General features: G+C 47.2%; 1 protein-coding gene across 1 annotated transcript in view; it reads left to right on the forward strand.

Moving 5' to 3' along the window:
• The window catches only part of SLC8A3 (solute carrier family 8 member A3), a 124186-nt gene extending 107815 nt beyond the window's left edge, over window positions 1-16371 (forward strand). The window contains exons 2-6 of the mRNA XM_049612565.1: window positions 141-244; window positions 9184-9308; window positions 9813-9912; window positions 11595-11870; window positions 14233-16371. Of these exons, the coding sequence (XP_049468522.1) occupies window positions 141-244; window positions 9184-9308; window positions 9813-9912; window positions 11595-11870; window positions 14233-14609 (982 nt within the window). The 3' untranslated portion in view covers window positions 14610-16371. The remainder of the gene's footprint in view (window positions 1-140; window positions 245-9183; window positions 9309-9812; window positions 9913-11594; window positions 11871-14232) is intronic.
• The last annotated feature ends 2706 nt before the right edge of the window (window positions 16372-19077 follow it).

Raw genomic sequence — 19077 nt, forward strand, 5'->3', positions numbered from 1 at the left:
TAGTCCCGTCAAATGCCACCATGGCGGGACTGGGCTGCATGTACCAGGAGTGATGGGGAATGATTTTAAAGGCTGTGCTCCAAATGACAAACCAACCTACCGACCCAGTCGACACACTCTCTCTCTTGTTGTCCCTACAGGAAAACCATAAGGGTTAAAATAGTAGATGAGGAGGAATACGAAAGGCAAGAGAATTTCTTCATTGTCCTTGGTGAACCGAAATGGATGGAACGTGGAATATCAGGTGTGAGATTCTTTAAAAAACAAAACAAAATAAAACGACAACAACAAAAAGAAAGATAAAAAAAATTTAACTGAAAAGCAACAGCAGCAAAAAACAACTCTATTTTTCTCCCCCCATTTTCTTCCCTTTTCCTTTTTCCTCTTTTTGACCAATGGACTTTTTTATTCTTTTCCCTCCTGTATTCTCGCTCTCACCCTGTTTCGGTGTCATCTCTGCCTTCTTAGCCTTAGCTGATTACCAAGTCCTCCTTTCCCACCTTCTGGACAGCGCTGCAGCCTGAACTCCTCATTACCCTACTGAGTTACTTCCTTCCGCCTTGTGCTCCAATGATCTGATCACCACTGTCCCCTGCACTCTCCCCCACAGCCCCCACACATACATGTAACCTGTAAATGTGGAAACTCCTTGGGGGGTGGGGAGGAGAAGAAAAAGAAAGGAATGTGATGCCATGCATGTCTGTGCCCCTTCCCTGCCTTCTTCCCCTCCCACCCCTTACCCTCGAGCCTGGATTGAATGGGGAAGGGTCTGGGCTGGGGACCGGGGCCCATGTTGCAATGATGCTTTGACAGTTTTCTGCTGCATTCCCCAACCTTCCTTGAGTGCTTGGCAGGTTATTCACTTGCAGAGGGGTTCATAGGCCCCTCTGCCCTTCATGGAGGTAAGTGTTTTATCTGACTATTTCACAGTTGGGGAGACCATGGTATGAAAGGGTATACCAATTGTCAGAGCCCACAGCTTCTGAGACCTCTCTGAGAGACAGCTGGCTTCTGAGGTGGTCATACAATCTGGAGTCCTGAACTATTCTTCCTCCACTTGATATCCATCCCGTCTCATTCCACCTCTATTCCTAGCCCAAGGTAGAGAACTTTATTTAGACTACTTGAGGACAGTGCAATCCCTAAAGCAGAAAATTGAGAGTCTGCAAAAAGAAGGAAGTAATTCCAGGTATGGGAATCTCCCCAGCCAGAGGGCCTCGGAAAAGGAATGACATTGAGCAGGCCCAGAGTGTTGACTCAATGGGTTTTCTAATAGAAGGGCCTCTAAATGGTGTAGTTGGTATTGATCCCCGAGAAGCAAGACGGCCCACAGGAGTCTGCCTTTGCTTGGCACCTGCAAATAGGCATGTCACCCAGATCCCAAGATAACCCTCATCCCACACCAGAGAAGTGGCCTCATCTCCTCTCTTCCTGAAGACATGCATCTTGGAATACCTGCTAGGGCTCCGTTACTCAGGGACTGATTATGTTGCAACCAAGGAAGATGTAAGGAAAGATTTCCTCCCTTGAAGAAAATGATTGGAAACCACTACTTCAGAAGTGTTGGAGGAATCTATGTGGGAATGGAAAAGGATGCTCTTGGGAAATACCAAGAGAAGGACTTTCACACTCCCCTTCAGAAGAGGTATGCTTCTGGGACCCTCATGGAAGATGGAACAGTGAGACCCACTTGTTTTTCAAAAAAGGATGATTATTCTTCAGTTATTTCATATTCACATGACAGAGAGCAGCATAAAGCCTTTCATTCAAGGACAGCTGCTAAGAAATCCAGCAACTGTACTCCTGAAGGCTATCGACAGGTATGATTGATCAGTTCTCACTGTCTTCTGGGGACTCTCTCTGCAAATCTGACCAGTTCTATGTCCACCCAGGTCTGGATATGCCTAGTGTTCTAGAGACAAAAGCCATCTCCATCTTCCATTACTCATCTTGCCCTCACCACCTGATAAGATGTCGCCATGAACCTGACTTCCAGAGTGCAGGAAAAAAAAATCTCTAGTTCCATTGCTTAGATTATGTTCCTGCCGATCCTCCAGTTACTACCGCTGAGAATATTCCCAGAAATCGTCTCAACACCTGCCCTACCTCATTCCCACCTCCCTTGTATCCATTGTAAGCTAGTTTACAATGGCCTTAGATGTCTGCTGCATCTTCATGATTGGTTAGATGCAGCAGACATCTAAGGCCATTGTAAACTAGCTTAATCAATTTCCACAGTCTCTGCTACTTAGGTGCAAATGAAAGCAGCACAAATGATCAGGGTAGCTGGAAAGAAGGCAGTGGCTCCAGACAAGAAGAATGGGTTACAAGTCTACCCATGACTTTATTCCACCATTAAAGAGGCTTTTCTTTTCTGCCTCCCCAATAAACCCTGATCAACAGCAGGACAGAGAGTGACCCAAGATACACCTTGTGCTCTTCAAGAGACTCAGCCAAATGCAAAAATGCCTTTGTCTACTCTCCATTTGAGACTCTCCCACCACCCCCACCCCCTTTTCTGAACTGGGCTCTTTGTCCAACGAGATTTCAGCAAAGGCTTAGTGGAGCTTAGTCCTAGAGAGGGAGTAGGTGAGCAGACAGGTATCCTCCAGATCTTCCCGGTGACCAAGATGCCAAAATGGAAGATGCCAATAGGAAATATGTGCATTTCCAGACGTGGTCTCTTGTCTAATTTCAGTTTCTTCAGATTTTCCCATATTTTGGCATTAGACCATAAGGTAAAAGGTCATACAACTTGATTGTCTAGACTCAGAATCAAATGAAAACCCGTCCTGATTTTCAGAATTCCCTGGTGTTCTCAGGGTGAGAAGCTGTACAGTAGAAATTGCTTTTCATTATCACTGCTGCATGGGAGAGTCTCAGGCACTCAGAACAGCATAGACTTTGCATGGTCAAAATGACAATTGCATTACAAAAAAAAAAAAAAAAAGCCTGTATTTGAAATAGCAGATTCTATTCTTGGCAAACAAAACAGACTTGAGAGGTGAAATTAAATGCTCTAGACGAGCTAGAGGAGGGGAAAAGGGAGGATGAATAGGAAATACGGTTGCCCTGGCATAAACACCCGAGTCCAGAAGTAGGCATCTGAGATCAATACTGAGCAGCATGGTCAAGGCTGTTGGGCCTGGACACTGAAAGCCTCATGTGGAAAGGATAGCATTCTCCCCCAGTCATAGGGCCTGTTCGTGCCCCGTCTTACCACATCAATGGGCTCACCCTGACAAGCTGCCCAGATGCTTCCAATTACTCACAGAACTACGCTAGTTCCTGTATGTCCCTGGGGTATGTGAGCAGGGATAAATGATGCTCACCTGACCCTGGGGATCAATACAGGGGAAAGTTCAGCTGCAGATTCTCTCATCATCAGCAGCAGGAAAAACACCCTGGAGGTATTATGTCACTCAGAATTGGCCTATCTGGATCTTGCTGACCCATCTATAACTGCTAAATGGAAAGTCTCAAATCATGTAGACAATGACCAGAGAGTAGTACAACTCTAGCTGACTGCAAGCCCTCTCACTGTGTTAGAGATGAGCCTGGTGTTGGGAGGGACATCTGAGTGAAAATCAGGGCAGCAGGGACCTTTATGGAAGAGCTATCCCTTGTCTTGCCAACATGGGTACACTAATGTGTTCAGGTTTCTGGTTTCCACTGGAACTTGGGGGCCAGGAGAGGCTCTTCCATGCAGATCCATAGAAGGAGCAGAATGAACAAGCTTTCTTGCTATCTATCTATCTATCTATCTGTCATCCTTCTATCTATCTCAATATAGCAAGGAGATTCACTCATCAATTACTCCCTTGGACTTCCATATGGGAGAAAGCAGAACGTCAACCTGTTTGCCCTGTTTATGTACTGTAGAGATTCTTGATCCACATGTGTCTTCAGTGGTTGCAACTGTGCGATGATGGATCATAGACCTGAGTTGCCTTCCTAGAGATTTCTAGAGGAAACAATACACAGACACCACCCCCACTCCTTCCGCAGCACCATCAGTCACCAGCTGTACCAAGACTATGTGGTAGGATGTGCCCAGACTTTTATTTGATAAGAGCTAGGGAGTGTGGGGCTGTGCTAAGACACCAATGAGATGAAAATGTGGTATGTCACAAGAATTTTTTAACATAAGTACAGTCCAGGGGCTAGGGATGCCCTGTGTTAGGTACGTCTAACCCAGCTTCCCAGTCCATGTAGGGGCCTTGCTATTTGTCATCTTTCGTCTACAAATAGCTTTCGGTATGACTCTGGTTTAGCCTGTCCTTTCTGGAACAAAAAGACCAGCATCCAGAGATGCAGCACCACTGGATCTATTACAGTTGCCAAAATATGTGGCAAAAAACAAAGCTTTATTGAACACCTCCTAGTTGCAGTGACTTTGCTGGGCACAGGTGATACAAATGGTAGGAGTCCCTGGCCCTAACCTCCAGGCTGTATCTATAAAAAGATAAACCATTCAAAAAAATACTCTGCAGAACTTAGCTTTTCACTAGGTCATTCTTTGAGGGGAACTCAAAAGTTCTGGCCAGTGTGGTAGCTAGGAAGCTATTTGTGGCCATGGAAATGTTACAGTCTCTGAGAAGCTAAGCATGATCTGATAAGGTTAGGGATAGAAGCCGCGGGACTGAGCACTGTTCACTATTTTATGCCACTGCCCACGTTGAACTCCTGTTCAAGCCCCAGGGTCATATTCTCCACTGACAAGCCAGCTACACTGGCAAGGCTGCGACCTCTACAGTTTTCCTGGTAACTGGATTCTCATTCCTTCACAGATATGATATGATATGGTATATGATATGATATGATATGATATGATAGCCTGATAACCTGATATGATAACCTGATTCCTTAGAAGATCATGAATGACCAACTCTGTCCCTGCTCCACTCAAATGGTCCTCCCATCCTCATTGCTTTTTCCCTAGTCCCCAAGAGTTACAGGGAAGGTCTGGGGGGAAAGTCAGGCTGCAGGGCTCTGGTGCTCAGCAGTCCCTCCAGTGGCTCATACCTCTTGCTGCTGCTGCTGTTGCGCATGCTCCAAATGCTGCCTTTTGCATGTGGCTGCAGAGCTCTCACCCACTAAGCTCACTGCTTTCCTTATACTGCTGCAACCACAAAGCCTGGGGACACTTTCAAGATGGGACCTTAATGCTCTTTCCTTTTCTTTCTTCCCCTTGTCTGGTATCCATTTGCAAACAGCGCTCCTGTTGTCTCCAGGTAAGAGGTGTCTTGCCCCATCTTTTCTACTTCTTGCCAGTGCCATTATTTAGTTTAAGACCAATGTCCTTTGATTTATTTAATAGGAACTGCGGGCTCGAGCTAACCTGACAAGTTCTCCTAAGGACTGAGAGGTTTATTTCCCTACTTGAAGTAATTGTGAGGAAGTTGACAATTCACTGAGCACCACTTTTGTCAGCGGATGTGGGTGAAGGCATAGCTGGTCTTCTCTAGGACCAGGAAGAGAGTTGAAACTTACCAAAGAGATAGTGGGTCAAGACTTCTGAGTCTTAATCATCTGTCATCTCATGTTGTGGGGCAGGAGCGGATAGGGTCATGATGGGATTCGAAAGAAAATACTTTGATCTTGAGGGAACCGGGGAAAAACAACCAGGAGCTGCTGTGAGAACATGAAACGCACTTTTTAAAGAATCTGGAATTTTACTGATCCTGGAGATGTTGCATCTCATTACAGCTGAGACCTAAATTGCTAGAACTTTGGTTCATTTGTCATTTACCCTTGAAGTCACAGGTGCCGTGAACAAGAAGAAGAATTAGGATATGATGGGTGGTGGGGACAATTATCTGGCTGAAAATAGAAATCTTGGAGAATTTACTGTGGACATATTCGCATGCAGAATCTAGGTTCTGTTGTAGGACATACACCTTCTTTGAGAGCATGCTTGCATCAGTGGAATCAGATCATAAACAACATCCAACTTCGCGAGCAGATAGACAAGCATTTCCAGCATATCAGTAATACTCTAACTCTCAGTATAGACAGCGTGAGCTATACCAGATGTCTCAATGTAAGTTAAGATAACATTTTAAATTTCATCAGGTCTTTGAGCATGCAAAAAATTTTTAAGAGCATTTGAGAAGCAAAACAACTTACAGAATTCGCTAGTATTCAAAATTACATACAGGCTGCAGCCTCGTTTTGAGAAGGGGCAGTGTATATAGTAAGGACATTTGCCTTCTTGGCAGCCTTATACAAGAATAACAATATAAATAGGGAAACCCCTACATTTTTACTTTCTGGAAAACAAAATGACTCTAGCTTCCTTGGCCACTTGCTTCCTCTCTAGACCAACAGGATAAGAACTACCTCTGACTCCATATTTTCCACTCTTCCCCCAGGGTATTAATGCCATGGCATTGGGAGTTATTTCTCCACTTACCTTCTTGCCTGAGAAGGTGTTTGAGCTTCTTTGTTACAACTCTTGCTTCTATGCACCCCCACCGCCAACCACACACATATGCACACAACAAAGTTTGTGATTTAATTTAGGCTTTCTTGTACTTTTAACATATTTGTTAAAATACCAGTAGAAACCGAAATAGGAAAAGAAGGTATTATTTTCTATATCTTTCAGTCTGTAAACTTTTCATTTAGGAGCCCATGGTTAGACTTAAAATTCATGGTAAATCTCCAATTCTTGTTTCAATTTTCCTGGGTGGACAGGCAAACATGGTTAACAATGCCTGGTGGTGAAAGGTGGAGAGTAGATACGCTTCGTTCTGAGCTACCCCGCCAAGCTCAGGAACCTGGGAGTGAGGGCGTTAGTTAAATCGCCCCATTTCTTCCTGAGGATGCCTGTAGAGCATTCACAACATCTATTCTTGTCTGGCCTGGCAAGCTCTTTGTTCCTCCAATATTTGTTCAATCTTTCATCCTATTCATATTCTCTCTCTATCACTCTCTCTCTCTTCCCCCTCCCCCTTTTCTGAGATCTGAGAGTTTGTTCAGTCAGCCCAAATGTCAAAATCACCTATCATTTATTCTCTTCACTTGAAATTCTCAGTAATTACATAAACAAATTATCAGAATCATTATGGTCTTTTAGATTTGAGACTTATCACTCTCTCAAGAAATTAATTTAAATGTAAAGGAATGATAATTATAAAAATAGGAAAAGGCAGGAATTACTACCAAACCAAGACACTAAATCAGAGTTGATTTAAAGGCATGTGAATCAATCACTTAACCGATCTATATGGAGTACCTCTGTGGAGCTATGGGAGAGCCAAAGATAAAGGATTGGTATTTGTCAAAGAGATTTTTGCAAAAAGCTAGATGGAAAAACTGACTATCACCACAGGGGTGGACAGGTCAGTAGGTAGATCAATATCTTTCCAGATGGATGTAGTGCCAGATTGATAGCTAGACACGGGGTTAGACAGGTACATTTATATGTCACTGGAGAGCTCATTATATTGGCATAATAAAGTTCTTGTGGCACATGTAAAGTATGACATGGGGGAATTGGGGAGGGAGGAATAGAATAATACGGTCACTGCTAGGATAGCCATTGTGATATGGTGCCAAAATGTAAAGTCGAGGGAAGAAAAAAGTACCCATGGTTTTAAAGAATCTGTGAGTCTTTTCCTAAAGGCTTTTTCTCAGAGTGGCTTGCAGTCTGGCTTCTAGGATCACTGACTTCATAGCCAGAACCCTGATGCACCCAGATTTACCTTCATAATTAACTCATTAAAAACTCAGAATCAATGAATTGAATAAAATCAGGCTGCTAGAGGGTGTCTGTTTACTTAGAAATAGACAGGACATTGATCCTTGAGAAATAATTGCTTCCGAAAGCCGTCACCAACACTACCGGGAGGACAGCACCACGGACAGCTCCCAAACATTTTGGGATTGCCTTCTGTGTTTGTTGCCAGAAGCACTGAGTAAAACAGCTAGCTCAGGAATCGTCCACATACTTTCTTACCATCTTCATTCACGACAACTAAGAAAATCCTTATGTAAAACAGCCTCTCTAGTAACTTATACTCTTGACTTATCGTCTTTCCAGTGAATTCCTTTCCTTGCAACTTCAAGAGCTCGAGTCTCACCTGTCCCTATGTTTCAGCGATTCCCAAGTTAGAGAGAAAAGAAGACCTCCCTGGCCTCTGACCCACTTTGTCCTTGAGATTATCCAAGGACCAAAGGATTTCCGTAGGAGATTCACTGTGTGGAATGAAAGCAATTAAGGAACTCAATAAAAGAATTAATTGCATGTAAGAATGTGGACTTGGAAGGAAAGATGTTTAAATGATCTCTGAAAGAAACAGTCTGCCAAGAGCAATTGCCTAATCAAAGGGGAATAAAAAGATTCAATCTCTATTTCACTCTAATCCAGAAAACATGTCTTCATGGTGAAGTGGTCTCAAAATGGACTCACCAGCTGAAGTGGAAAATTTTTCCCACCATTCAACATGAGAAGGGACCACTGGTAAATGAGTCAAGATGCTGAGGGATACAGGGAATGCCTCAAAAGAAAGTAAAGGAAGAGCTTCCTCTGGATTTTGATTGAACAAGTATTTCTGTTCCAGAAGAAATGGGCCTCGTTCCTACAGAAATCCTGGGGATCTTTCATTGGAAAATCATGAAATCTTTCAGGAAATCTTCCAAGTTCTCATTATGAGGATGACATTCACTTGTATGGAGTGTAGATATTCCTCCTTTCTCCTTTATAGAGGGCACAACCGCAGTGGTGTTGGAAACAGATGTTAATGGGAACCAGTAGACATACCTTTTGGATTAACATGTGGTTCTGACCCCCAAGAATTTTTACATTAAGTAGTTGAACGGTCAGGCCCAGTAATTCAAAACTGTTAAAGCCTTTTGTTCCCAACTCTCCAATATCTCACCAGATGACATGGTGACTTTACTAGGTGCTGTTTCTCCAAAGGTCTTTGGATCAGGTTGCTCACCCCGGTATAAAATGGAAATAGGAATGTTTATCCCAGGCCTGAAAGGGACCCTCTCATGGTCTGATGGTTATAAAATGTTCAGCATGGTGTAGAAAGAGTCGCTAAAAAGTACACAAAGGACCCATTCTCAAGAGCAGTTTGCTTTGTGCCCACTACCCATGCCTCACACTCTGACCTTTAGCCTCCTAGGGAGTGGCGAATGTGCTAAAGCTAGTCTGATTTTGTTTTGTTGCAGAGGTGACAGACAGGAAGCTGACTGTGGAGGAAGAGGAGGCCAAGAGGATAGCAGAAATGGGAAAGCCAGTACTGGGCGAACACCCCAAACTAGAGGTCATCATTGAAGAGTCCTTTGAGTTCAAGGTCAGGCTATAAGTGAGCTCAAATTGAAGAATAGGGTAATGTGGTGGGAGATAGAAGTTCTGTTCCAGTTTCACCACTGAATGTCTGAAGTTGAAACTGAACAAATCATTTAACCACCCAGGGCCAGTCTCCCCATTTGTAACATGGAATGAATAGGGCCGGCCATTTAGATCCTAGGAATATTGGGAGGAAACAACATATAGAATAAATGGGCTATAAAGCCCCTGGATGTATTATCACTATTGTTAACTGCATTTTAAAAACAGAAATTCTAAAATTTTCTGCTCCGGGGCAAAGTTTATTGATCTCATTACCATTACGCTCTACTGTATTGCTCTAAGTATCCACTATCCGTCATCACAACCAAAGAAAAGGGAAGTGGAAAGACTGACCCAGCAGATATCATCCAAGGCCATTACTTTGAGAATCCATGTGGACATGCCTGGAATGCAACAGTTCTGAGCGTTCTAACCTCATGATTCCAAGTTTTTCTCTCCCTGACAGAATACGGTGGACAAACTGATCAAGAAGACAAACCTGGCCATGGTTGTGGGGACCCATTCCTGGAGGGACCAGTTCATGGAGGCCATCACTGTCAGCGCAGGTAAGAGGGTCTCAAGACGGGCACTAGCCTCACTGGGAGAAGCAGGCAACACCAGAGAAGGGAGAACACAGCCCCATCAGCAGCTACCAATTTCTGGGAAGGCTTCTGTGCCCCAGCTCTAGTCCTTGATGTTCGCCTGTTTCACTGGGTCACTTTGGAAAAGAATCATGGGGTAGCTAAAAAAGCATGGCTATTTCTGGTTTCAAATCCTGGCTCCACTGTGTGACCTGGAACAAGTTATCCTCCCTGAACCACAATTCCCTCATTCGAAAAAGGAACCATTTCGACCTTTCTCAGCAAAGTAAATAGAATGATAGCATCTGGTACCAACACAAACTGATTAAAATCCTGTTTCCATTATTACTTCCTCTCATTACTTTGGTCCTCCTTTTCTGTAAAATAGGGGACTCTTCTGATTAGACATGTGGGGGTCCGGAGTTTGTAAAATCTATGCCTTGATTCCTGACAGACCTCCACCCTGGATGATTCCAGACCTCTCCTTTGGCATGTACTGACAGATTCCCTCAGTGGTGGCCCACAGCACAGCCAGGGTCCCAGGCAAGGTCTCACCGCCGCCGCCAATAGCGCCTCCTGGCATCACCAAGGCCCCCTTGTACTGCCCAGCTCCACCAGCCTTGTCTGCTTTCGTGAGGCTTTGTCGTCATAGCAACAACCCACAGGGTCATATCCCTAAGGCCCCAGAGCCAGAGCAAAAGTACGGCCAGGAAGACAGGGTGGCTGTGGCTGCCGCGGCTGCCCCACTTTTCATGTCACCTGCTTCAGATACTCCCAGTTTCCCCTCTGGTGACCTTGCTTTGACCCTACAGAGACAATAAACAGAATATAGGCCACGTCATGTAATCCCCTCCTTTCTCAGAGAGGGGAACTGAGGTTCAGAAACAAGAGGTGATTTATCCCCAGCTTATGGATGCTCTTCCTGGCAAAGCTGTGACTGGAACTCAAGCGTCCTAACTCCTCCTCTTTCACAACCCAGCTTCCTCCGATGGTGTCAAAACCTTACAGAGGTTGCCCTGGACAAGGTGCCAGCATGCCTCAGCGCATCCTCTTCTCCCGGACTGCTGAATGGGCAACTCTGCCCACATTTCCTGGCAAGGACCATGGGGCCCATGCCTGCTCTGTCCCATGGGATATTTGGAGGATGGCGCGGGCTCTCTGGTATGCCTGCATGATCTGGAATGACAGCCGCCCCTCTGGGGACGGATAACAACCAGAACCACGAGGTTATTGCAGCAGGTATATCAGGAAAATTAGGCACTCCACCGGTGTCCAGCAAAGAGGGGACACACAGCTGATTTCGCTGTTCTTCACGCAGGCAACCTGACGCAGCCGGCTCCACCCTCCTCTGCTTCATTGCCTTGGCCCTCCTGTGTTCTTCCCCCAGTCTCTTTCTCTCTCTCTCCCTTTTCTCCCTATTCCCCTGTCCTCTGTTTCCCAGTCTCCCGCGGTGCCCTGCATTCACATCGACCAGTGGGGCACCCCAACTCAGGTCCCGTTTCCCAGCTGTTTTCTGGTGCCCGTGCCCTGGCCCACACCACTCCTCAGGAGAGAGCTGAGGTCTCCCGCCAGCCAGTAATGCTTGTCATGTGGGTTGACTCGACTTCCTCCTGAGTGGGGATCTGACCTTGCTGCCCTCTCCTGGGCCTGTTTTCTCTTGTCTCCAGCAGGGGACGAGGATGAGGACGAGTCAGGAGAGGAGCGGCTGCCATCCTGCTTTGACTACGTCATGCACTTTCTGACGGTCTTCTGGAAGGTGCTGTTTGCCTGCGTGCCCCCCACAGAGTACTGCCATGGCTGGGCCTGCTTCGTTGTGTCCATTCTCATCATTGGCATGCTCACAGCCATAATCGGGGACCTGGCCTCCCACTTCGGCTGCACCATTGGGCTCAAGGACTCAGTCACGGCTGTTGTGTTTGTGGCATTCGGCACCTCTGTGCCAGGTAAGAGTGAGGGGTGCTCGGGTTTGCAAAGAGGATATTCCCGGGGTCAGGTGACCCCTACACTTTGCCTCATTATCTTCCTTGCTGTCTCAGATCTGAGCTTAACAGAGCCTCTGCCCCCTAAGGTGCACAAAAGTCAAAGGGATTCCTGATGATATTGCCAACGAGGGCTAACATTTCTTGAGTACTTCTGATGTGTCACCCACTGTGTATGCTAAGCAGTTGACACGTTTTATCCCTGTGATGCTCACCAAAACCCTATTTACTAGACATAGTTGTCATCCCCACGTGACAGATGAGAAAACTGCGGCGCACAGAGTTAAGTCAACTGCCCGTGTAAGTGGTCCACTCTCTTAACCTCCACGTTGTATGAGCGCCACAAACAACGTAATTCAAAGAACATAGATTCTGCTCTTCTTCCATTTCCCTCTGGCGGTCTCTGAGATAGAAGTTTGGCCCAGTTGAAGATGCCACGTCCGAAATGTTTCCAAGCATTCTTGGCCTCCTCCCTTCGAGGGACACCTGTGGGGTACAAAGCGTCTCCTGGCGGCACAGGAGAGGCAGCTTTAGTGAGCTGTTGTCGTTGCATGTGATGAATCACACCTTTTTTTTTCTTATAAACACCCAAAGGCGAACAGGAACAGGCATGAATTTATTCGTTCATTAGACAAATATTTACTGAGCCCGATGCAGTTTTGTGCTAGTTGTTGAGGCAATCGTGGGAGGCAGGGCAGACGTGCTCCCCTGAGTGGAGTCCGTCAGCTAGTGACAGAAACCATACTCAACTACTGCGGTTGAAACCATCTCGATAAGTTCAACGAAGGGCAAGTAGAGATGCTGTGCAAGCCTAAAACAGGGGGCCTGGGCTGGATCAGGGATGGCTTCCAAGAGAGGCTTATGGAAGCTGGGCTGGAATGACAAGGAGCAGTTAGTAGGCAGAGGGCTGTGTTAGCTTCGGCTTCTTACTTGGTTCAGTTGGGTGTCCAAGGCATCTGAACCTGAACTCCTGCCAGGGTGCCTCCCCACTGCCACAGCAAGGAAGAGAGAGCATCCTCTGACAAGCGGGTTCGGCTGAGTCCCATCAGACAGGACCCTGCTGGCTGGATCTAGGGAACCCCTTCCCGGACTGAGAGAACACATCCTTTTGGAGGGTAGCTAAATTGACATCACCTTCCAGGAAAACCTCTTCCCCAAGCCCCAGCACAGAGCAGTGGGATTATGTCTACATTAGTGATGCAAGAGAGTTGGCTCTCCTGGAAATGTGTTGGGTGGTGGGAAATTAGACAGATGATCCATGGAAGGCTTTGTGGAGGAGATGCCCTGTGATCCCTGTTCTCCGGGCCTCTGGGGACTGGAACTATCAGAGGGGAAGGAGAACTGTCACAGGGGAAAAGGAACACATGTGGGTAGAAAGTGCAGAGGATCAGAGGTGAAAAATCAAGGTCATAGGCAAGAAAAGGCAAGAGGTTTTCTCTAGGAGATCTGAGAAAATTGGCAACAAGGAGGCAAGCCGGGACAAGCGGGCAAGGAGGGAGCTTGGGGCACTTCCAAGTCCTTGCAGTTGGTCCAGGGAGCAGCTGGCAGCATTAGGGGCTTGAAAAAGGTTATGTGATGGTCCGCTTCGCTGATTTCGTGGCTTGGCCTGAAACTCTCTGGATGAAGGATGACGATAGACAGAGGACCCTTCCACGAGGTTTTTAGGGCCAAATGTCTTGTTAATTTCCCCTGTGACCTTGGGTAGTTTCCTTGACCCTTATTTTCCTTACCTGTGAAGTAAAAGGGTGGCTAGATGTCCCTGACAGTCCTTCCAATGCCTACAATCCATGCCAGCATCTGAAGTCAAACAGCTTGAGGGGCTCTGTGCCCCACATACTAACTACAAAGGCAGAGCCCTGTCTTCTTTGAGCCCATACCTCACGGTTCCCTGGCGTGTCCTCTGTCCCCGTAAATCCAGCACCTAACACACTGCTGAGTCCGGGGGCATCGGGTCACGACTGTGTTCCATGAGAATGCCCCACGTGATGGTTATAATCAGGCATCTACGCAAAGCAGCTTCCCAGGAGGCCAAGGTTCCCTGGGGTAGATGGTGGGATAGCAAACTCCCCTTACTAAAAATATAACCCCAAAGGAACAGCAAGCCCACTCAGTAAATATCAGCACCAGCAGGCCCTTAGGGACCTTTCACACTCCAGCAGATGAGGAACCTGAAGCCCAGAGAAGTGAGGTAACTTGTCCAAGGCCACACAGCCTGTTCATGACAGAGCTCTTGCCTCTCCTTCCTGAGCTCAGCCTTCTGGACACACAGGTGGGCCCTCCGCGTCTCAGGCTCCTTCCAGCTCCTGCTGTCTCTGCCCTTTTCCAGATATGTTTGCCAGCAAAGCCGCTGCCATCCAGGATATGTACTCAGATGCCTCCATCGGCAACGTCACGGGCAGCAACGCCATCAACGTCTTCCTGGGCATCGGCCTGGCCTGGTCCGTGGCTGCCATCTACTGGGCCCTGCAGGGACAGGAGTTCTACGTGTCCGCCGGCACGCTGGCCTTCTCCGTCACCCTCTTCACCATCTTCGCGTTCGTGTGCGTCAGTGTGCTCCTGTACCGTCGGCGGCCCCACCTGGGCGGGGAGCTGGGCGGCCCTCGTGGCTGCAAGCTGGCCACAACGTGGCTCTTTGTGAGCCTGTGGCTCCTCTACATACTCTTTGCCACGCTGGAGGCCTACTGCTACATCAGGGGGTTCTGAGCCACAGCGCGGGGCCTCCGCAGCGCAGGCCCCGGACTCCTCCTGAGAGAAGGGCGCTTCGCCCCCCTCTCCGGGTGAGCAGCCCCCGCAGAGGCAGGGGCCCAGCCCCAGGAACCTCACCCGACCCAGGCCCCGGCCGCGGACTGAAAGGGCAGAGTCTTGACCAACCAAACAGAGTGGAGGAGACACCCACTTTACACAGTATTTAATTCAGTACAAACCAACAACAGCAACAAATCCACCTCCTCTCCATCTTCCCACCCATGTCCCCGACCCACCGCAAAGGTCAGAGCCTCTCACCGCCTTTGGATTATTCCTTTGCTTCTCCTTCCCCGGGGACAGGGCGTCCCCTGTCTGTCCGGTCCCGCTCATCCCTGCTCTCTGACTCGGCTGGCCAGGATGGAAATGAGGCCTATCCGTGTGGCTGCTTTGGGGCTCCCTTTTCGTTTCGTGGTAGTCATTGTTGCGGTTGCTTTCGTTTTCATTTTCCCGTCAGGTGTTGCTCACTGTTTGTTCGTTGTGTCTTTTCTTTCCGAAGTCAGTAACAGGTGCTGTGAAGGAGCTCGCGGTCTGAGCCAACAGGTAGATGCAAGGATTCTCAGCCGCACTCTCTCCCTCTTGCTGGGTCTCTCGGCTTCATCAGGGTCCTGCCCCCCAGGCTCCTTTTCTTCTGAGCGGGAGAGTGAGGGTGTTTGGGTGGAACTATGTTTGCACACCTACGCAGGGCGCGGAAGAACGGGCTCGGCCTGAGATGGGGGCAGGAGGAGCCTTATGTGCTTATGTCCAGATCCAGTTTAAAACACAAGGTCATGGTTCCCTTCCCTGCCTTTCCAGTTGATTCTGTCCGCCTCGCGGTGTCTGCTGTGTCCGTGTCTTTATGTTTATCCTTCTGCAGGAAGACCCGCCAAGCAGGAGATGCGGGACAAAAATAGGAATGGTATGTGATGACAGAGGAGGGCAGCTGGGGAAACAAAAGGAGTAGATGGCTTCTCGAGTATCTTTGGCTTCGCATCGGAGGCAGAGAAGAGCTGTCCACCTAGCGAGATCTTTAAGAGGAAAGATTGTATTTAAAATGTCAGTGCTTCGGAGAAATGTCAGTTTCACCACCCCCTTGCTCTCTAACATGCCACACCAAGAGGTCTGACTGTATTTCTCGAGGTAATGCAAAAACTTAGAGGTTGGTAAGAAAACAAGGGGCTCCTTCCACCTCTCCTGGACCCTCCGGTCACGTCTGAGAGCATTTTCTCAAGAGAAGAACTGGAATTTCTCATCTCTCCCACATTCCTGCTTGTTTTTAAACCTCATGAAGCTCTTTTTCCAGCCTGTGGGCTGTTTCTTGCCCCAGTAAAGAGGAATCTTAGTTGTTGTCATCCCATGGAGACTGGATTTATAGAAAAAGAGATTGCCGTGGCCTACAGACCTTTTCCCAACAAATTTGAAAAGGACCTGGCTTTAAAACACACACACGCGTGCACACACACACACACACGAACACACATATGAAATCATCACAAAACTGCCCACAGATCTTTAGGCTTTCTGCATTGACATAAATACATTTTTTAAGGGGAAAAAAAAAAAGAAATTAAAAAACACCTGTTTAATTTTAAACACATTTTTTTAAGAAAAAAAAATAACTAAAAAAGAAACAGTGCTCATGTCATAAGCTATGTTGACAGTTGCCAGTGGAAATGTTGGGTTGGTTTAAAAAAAAAAATAAAAGCTATACTTATATCTCTCTAAATACAGCTTGCTTCTCCCATGTTTCTTCAGGAAAAGGTCCAGGGGGCCACGTGGGGTTTCTTCTGGAGCAGATGTGGTTGAGGTGAAAGTGTCTTCTCCTATTTGTATCTCCTGTTGGCATCTGTTGTCCCCTCAGATGCTGGTGTGCCAGACCCAGTATTTTTAAAGCAAAAAAATCCTTCAGGGAAATGCCACCTGTCAGAAGCTAGACGTTTGGACACTGGGGTACAGAGGTAGCAGAACTGTGGTGATTACAGGAAAGAGCCTTTTGAATCAGAGAGGCATGGTGGGGCAGGAGTCCAGCCGGGCAAACGGCGCCCTGCATTGATCACCAAGAGGCGCATTCGTTCATGCGTTTACTCGTCGCCCATTCCATAGGTGGATTTTGAACACCTTCTATGCACCGATCTACACTCTGGTGATACAAGGAAGACCTCAAGCAACTCATAGTCCAGAGGGGGAGGTAACACTTTTTTAACCAAGACTTTTTTGGTTACGAGAAACAGAAGCCCATTAACTTAGCCCGAGAAGTGGAGGGGGACAGTGCTGCAAAGGGCCGGTGGGGGCTCTTGTGGAAGCCAAGGCAGAACCACAGCTGGTGATGGGGTGCTGAAAGCCCTCAGGAACCAAGTCCGCTCTCCCCATTCCCCAAGTGGCATTGTCTCCCCGGTCCTCGCTTCCTTCTCTCCATCACCAGCTGCTTCCCCTCCCTTCTGAGATGCTCCCTCTACTGTGCTTGTCTGACACAGGGCCAGGCACCGCCACCAGCCCTGACACTGTGTCGTGAGTGTACAGCTCCATTCCCCCAACCGACTGGGACATCCCTCTTTTTCTCTGAGTGTGAATTCTCAATGGAGTGAATGTGACCAATACCCCCACCCCCATCCTCAAAGGGCCACTCCCAAAAGGCAGAATCCTCTGTAGCCAGCTGCATCATGGTGCTGGAGTGCCTGTGGATTGGTAGCTTTGTCCGAATTCCTGGTCTGAACAACTCAGGCAAGAAGAGGGGTGACAGCATTGTATGTGCTATTGCCCTTTCTGAAAAGCGAAGTGATGGGAAGGAGCCTCTGAAGCATATGAACCAGCAAGGTAGAAATAAAAATGACCTTTCTATGCCATGAGTGCTCTAGGAATGTCATAAACAGGTGCCATGGGAAACACCCAACTCAGCCTGGAAGCACTGGGGAAATCATACGGAGAATATAACCTTTAAGTAGGGTCTTGAAGGAAGAATACAGTGATTACCTTGGTGAGGGGGTTTGGTGCTGAAGGAGAGGCAGAAGGAAGCGGCACGCTCCAGGGCACAGGGATAGAACAGGATCTGGTGTGGTCCTGGAATAATGATGGTTGGCATGGCTGGCAGATAGAGTTCAAGAGGACACAGAACAACACAAGAAAGTAGGCGAGGAGAAGGGTTTGGCTAACGGGCTCGCTTCGTTCTTTGCCAGCCACCACATTGACAATGAAAAATGCCCTTTAGCTGATTACATGGTAGGTGTAACGTCATGAAATCCATTCATACCTATCATTCCCCCCTTTTGAGTCATTTCTGGGTTATCTCGATGTTAGACTCTGTCAAGGGAGAAGCTGGGATAAACCAGAGAGAATGGGAAAGAGGGTTGAGAAGAAGAGCCTGGGAATCTGAAGACCTGGGTGCCGGTCTAGATGCCACCACTGCTTAGTTCCATGGACTTGCACCGCTGTCTCCATCTGGGTCAGCTTCCTGAACTACACATAAGGTCCTAAGAGATGGCCTCGGAGGCCTATTGTATCTTTAACACTGGCATTCTGGAATATACACACTAAGTGATGTGTGCGTGTGCGTGTGCATGCACGTGTGTGTGTGTGTGTGTGTGTGTGTAACATCAAACTGCCTATCCACCTTATCTGACGGCACTGCAGATGTCCTTTTGAAATACCTTGGCCCTGTGGTCTGTGTATTAGTGTGAAAAAAGACACTTCCAGCCATTGTGCACACGTCCATCTTCAGCACTTTTTACTGCCTGAGACACACATTCCCATTCCCTTGATTCATTTCTTACTTAGGCTAATGGTAGCTGCTATAACAAATAAGCCCCAATATTGCAGACCCTGAGCAAGATGAAAGTTTGTTTCTCACTCATGTGATAATCCAGGGAGGAAGTTCCCAGGTAGCAGGTGGCTTTCTCCCACATGATGATTCAGGAACTCGATTTCCTTTCGTTTTGTGATTCGGCCACTCTCTGAGGCCTTAGAGCCCTCTTCATCCAGTGGAAGATGGGAAGAAAATTAAAGAAGGAACACAGACTTCTAATCACCTTTGGCTCTGAAGCGATACTCATTTACTTTTGCTTATATCTCATTAGTAAACACTAATCACTATCCCACCCAAATGCAAGGGAGACTGGAAAATACAGACCTAGCTGGCCAAACACTTCCCAGGGACTGCTCTATTTTATAGGAGGATGAACTTTTTGTGAATGTGTGCCTCTGCCACAACCCCTCTGTGATTAAAGATAGAATTTTACAAAATTTATTTATTATTTATTTATTTATTTATTTTTGAGAGAAACAGAGAGACAGAGAATCCCAGGCAGATCCCGAGCTGTCAGCACAGAGTCTGACACAGGGCTCAAACTCACAAACCATGAGACCATGTGGTGACCTGAGCCAAAATCAAGTGTTGGATGCTTAACCAACTGAGCCACCCAGGTGCCCCAGAATTTTTTTTTAAGGAGGCTTCACA

The sequence above is a fragment of the Panthera uncia genome, assembly GCF_023721935.1.
Source record: "Panthera uncia isolate 11264 chromosome B3 unlocalized genomic scaffold, Puncia_PCG_1.0 HiC_scaffold_1, whole genome shotgun sequence".
NCBI classification, from domain to species: Eukaryota; Metazoa; Chordata; class Mammalia; order Carnivora; family Felidae; genus Panthera; species Panthera uncia.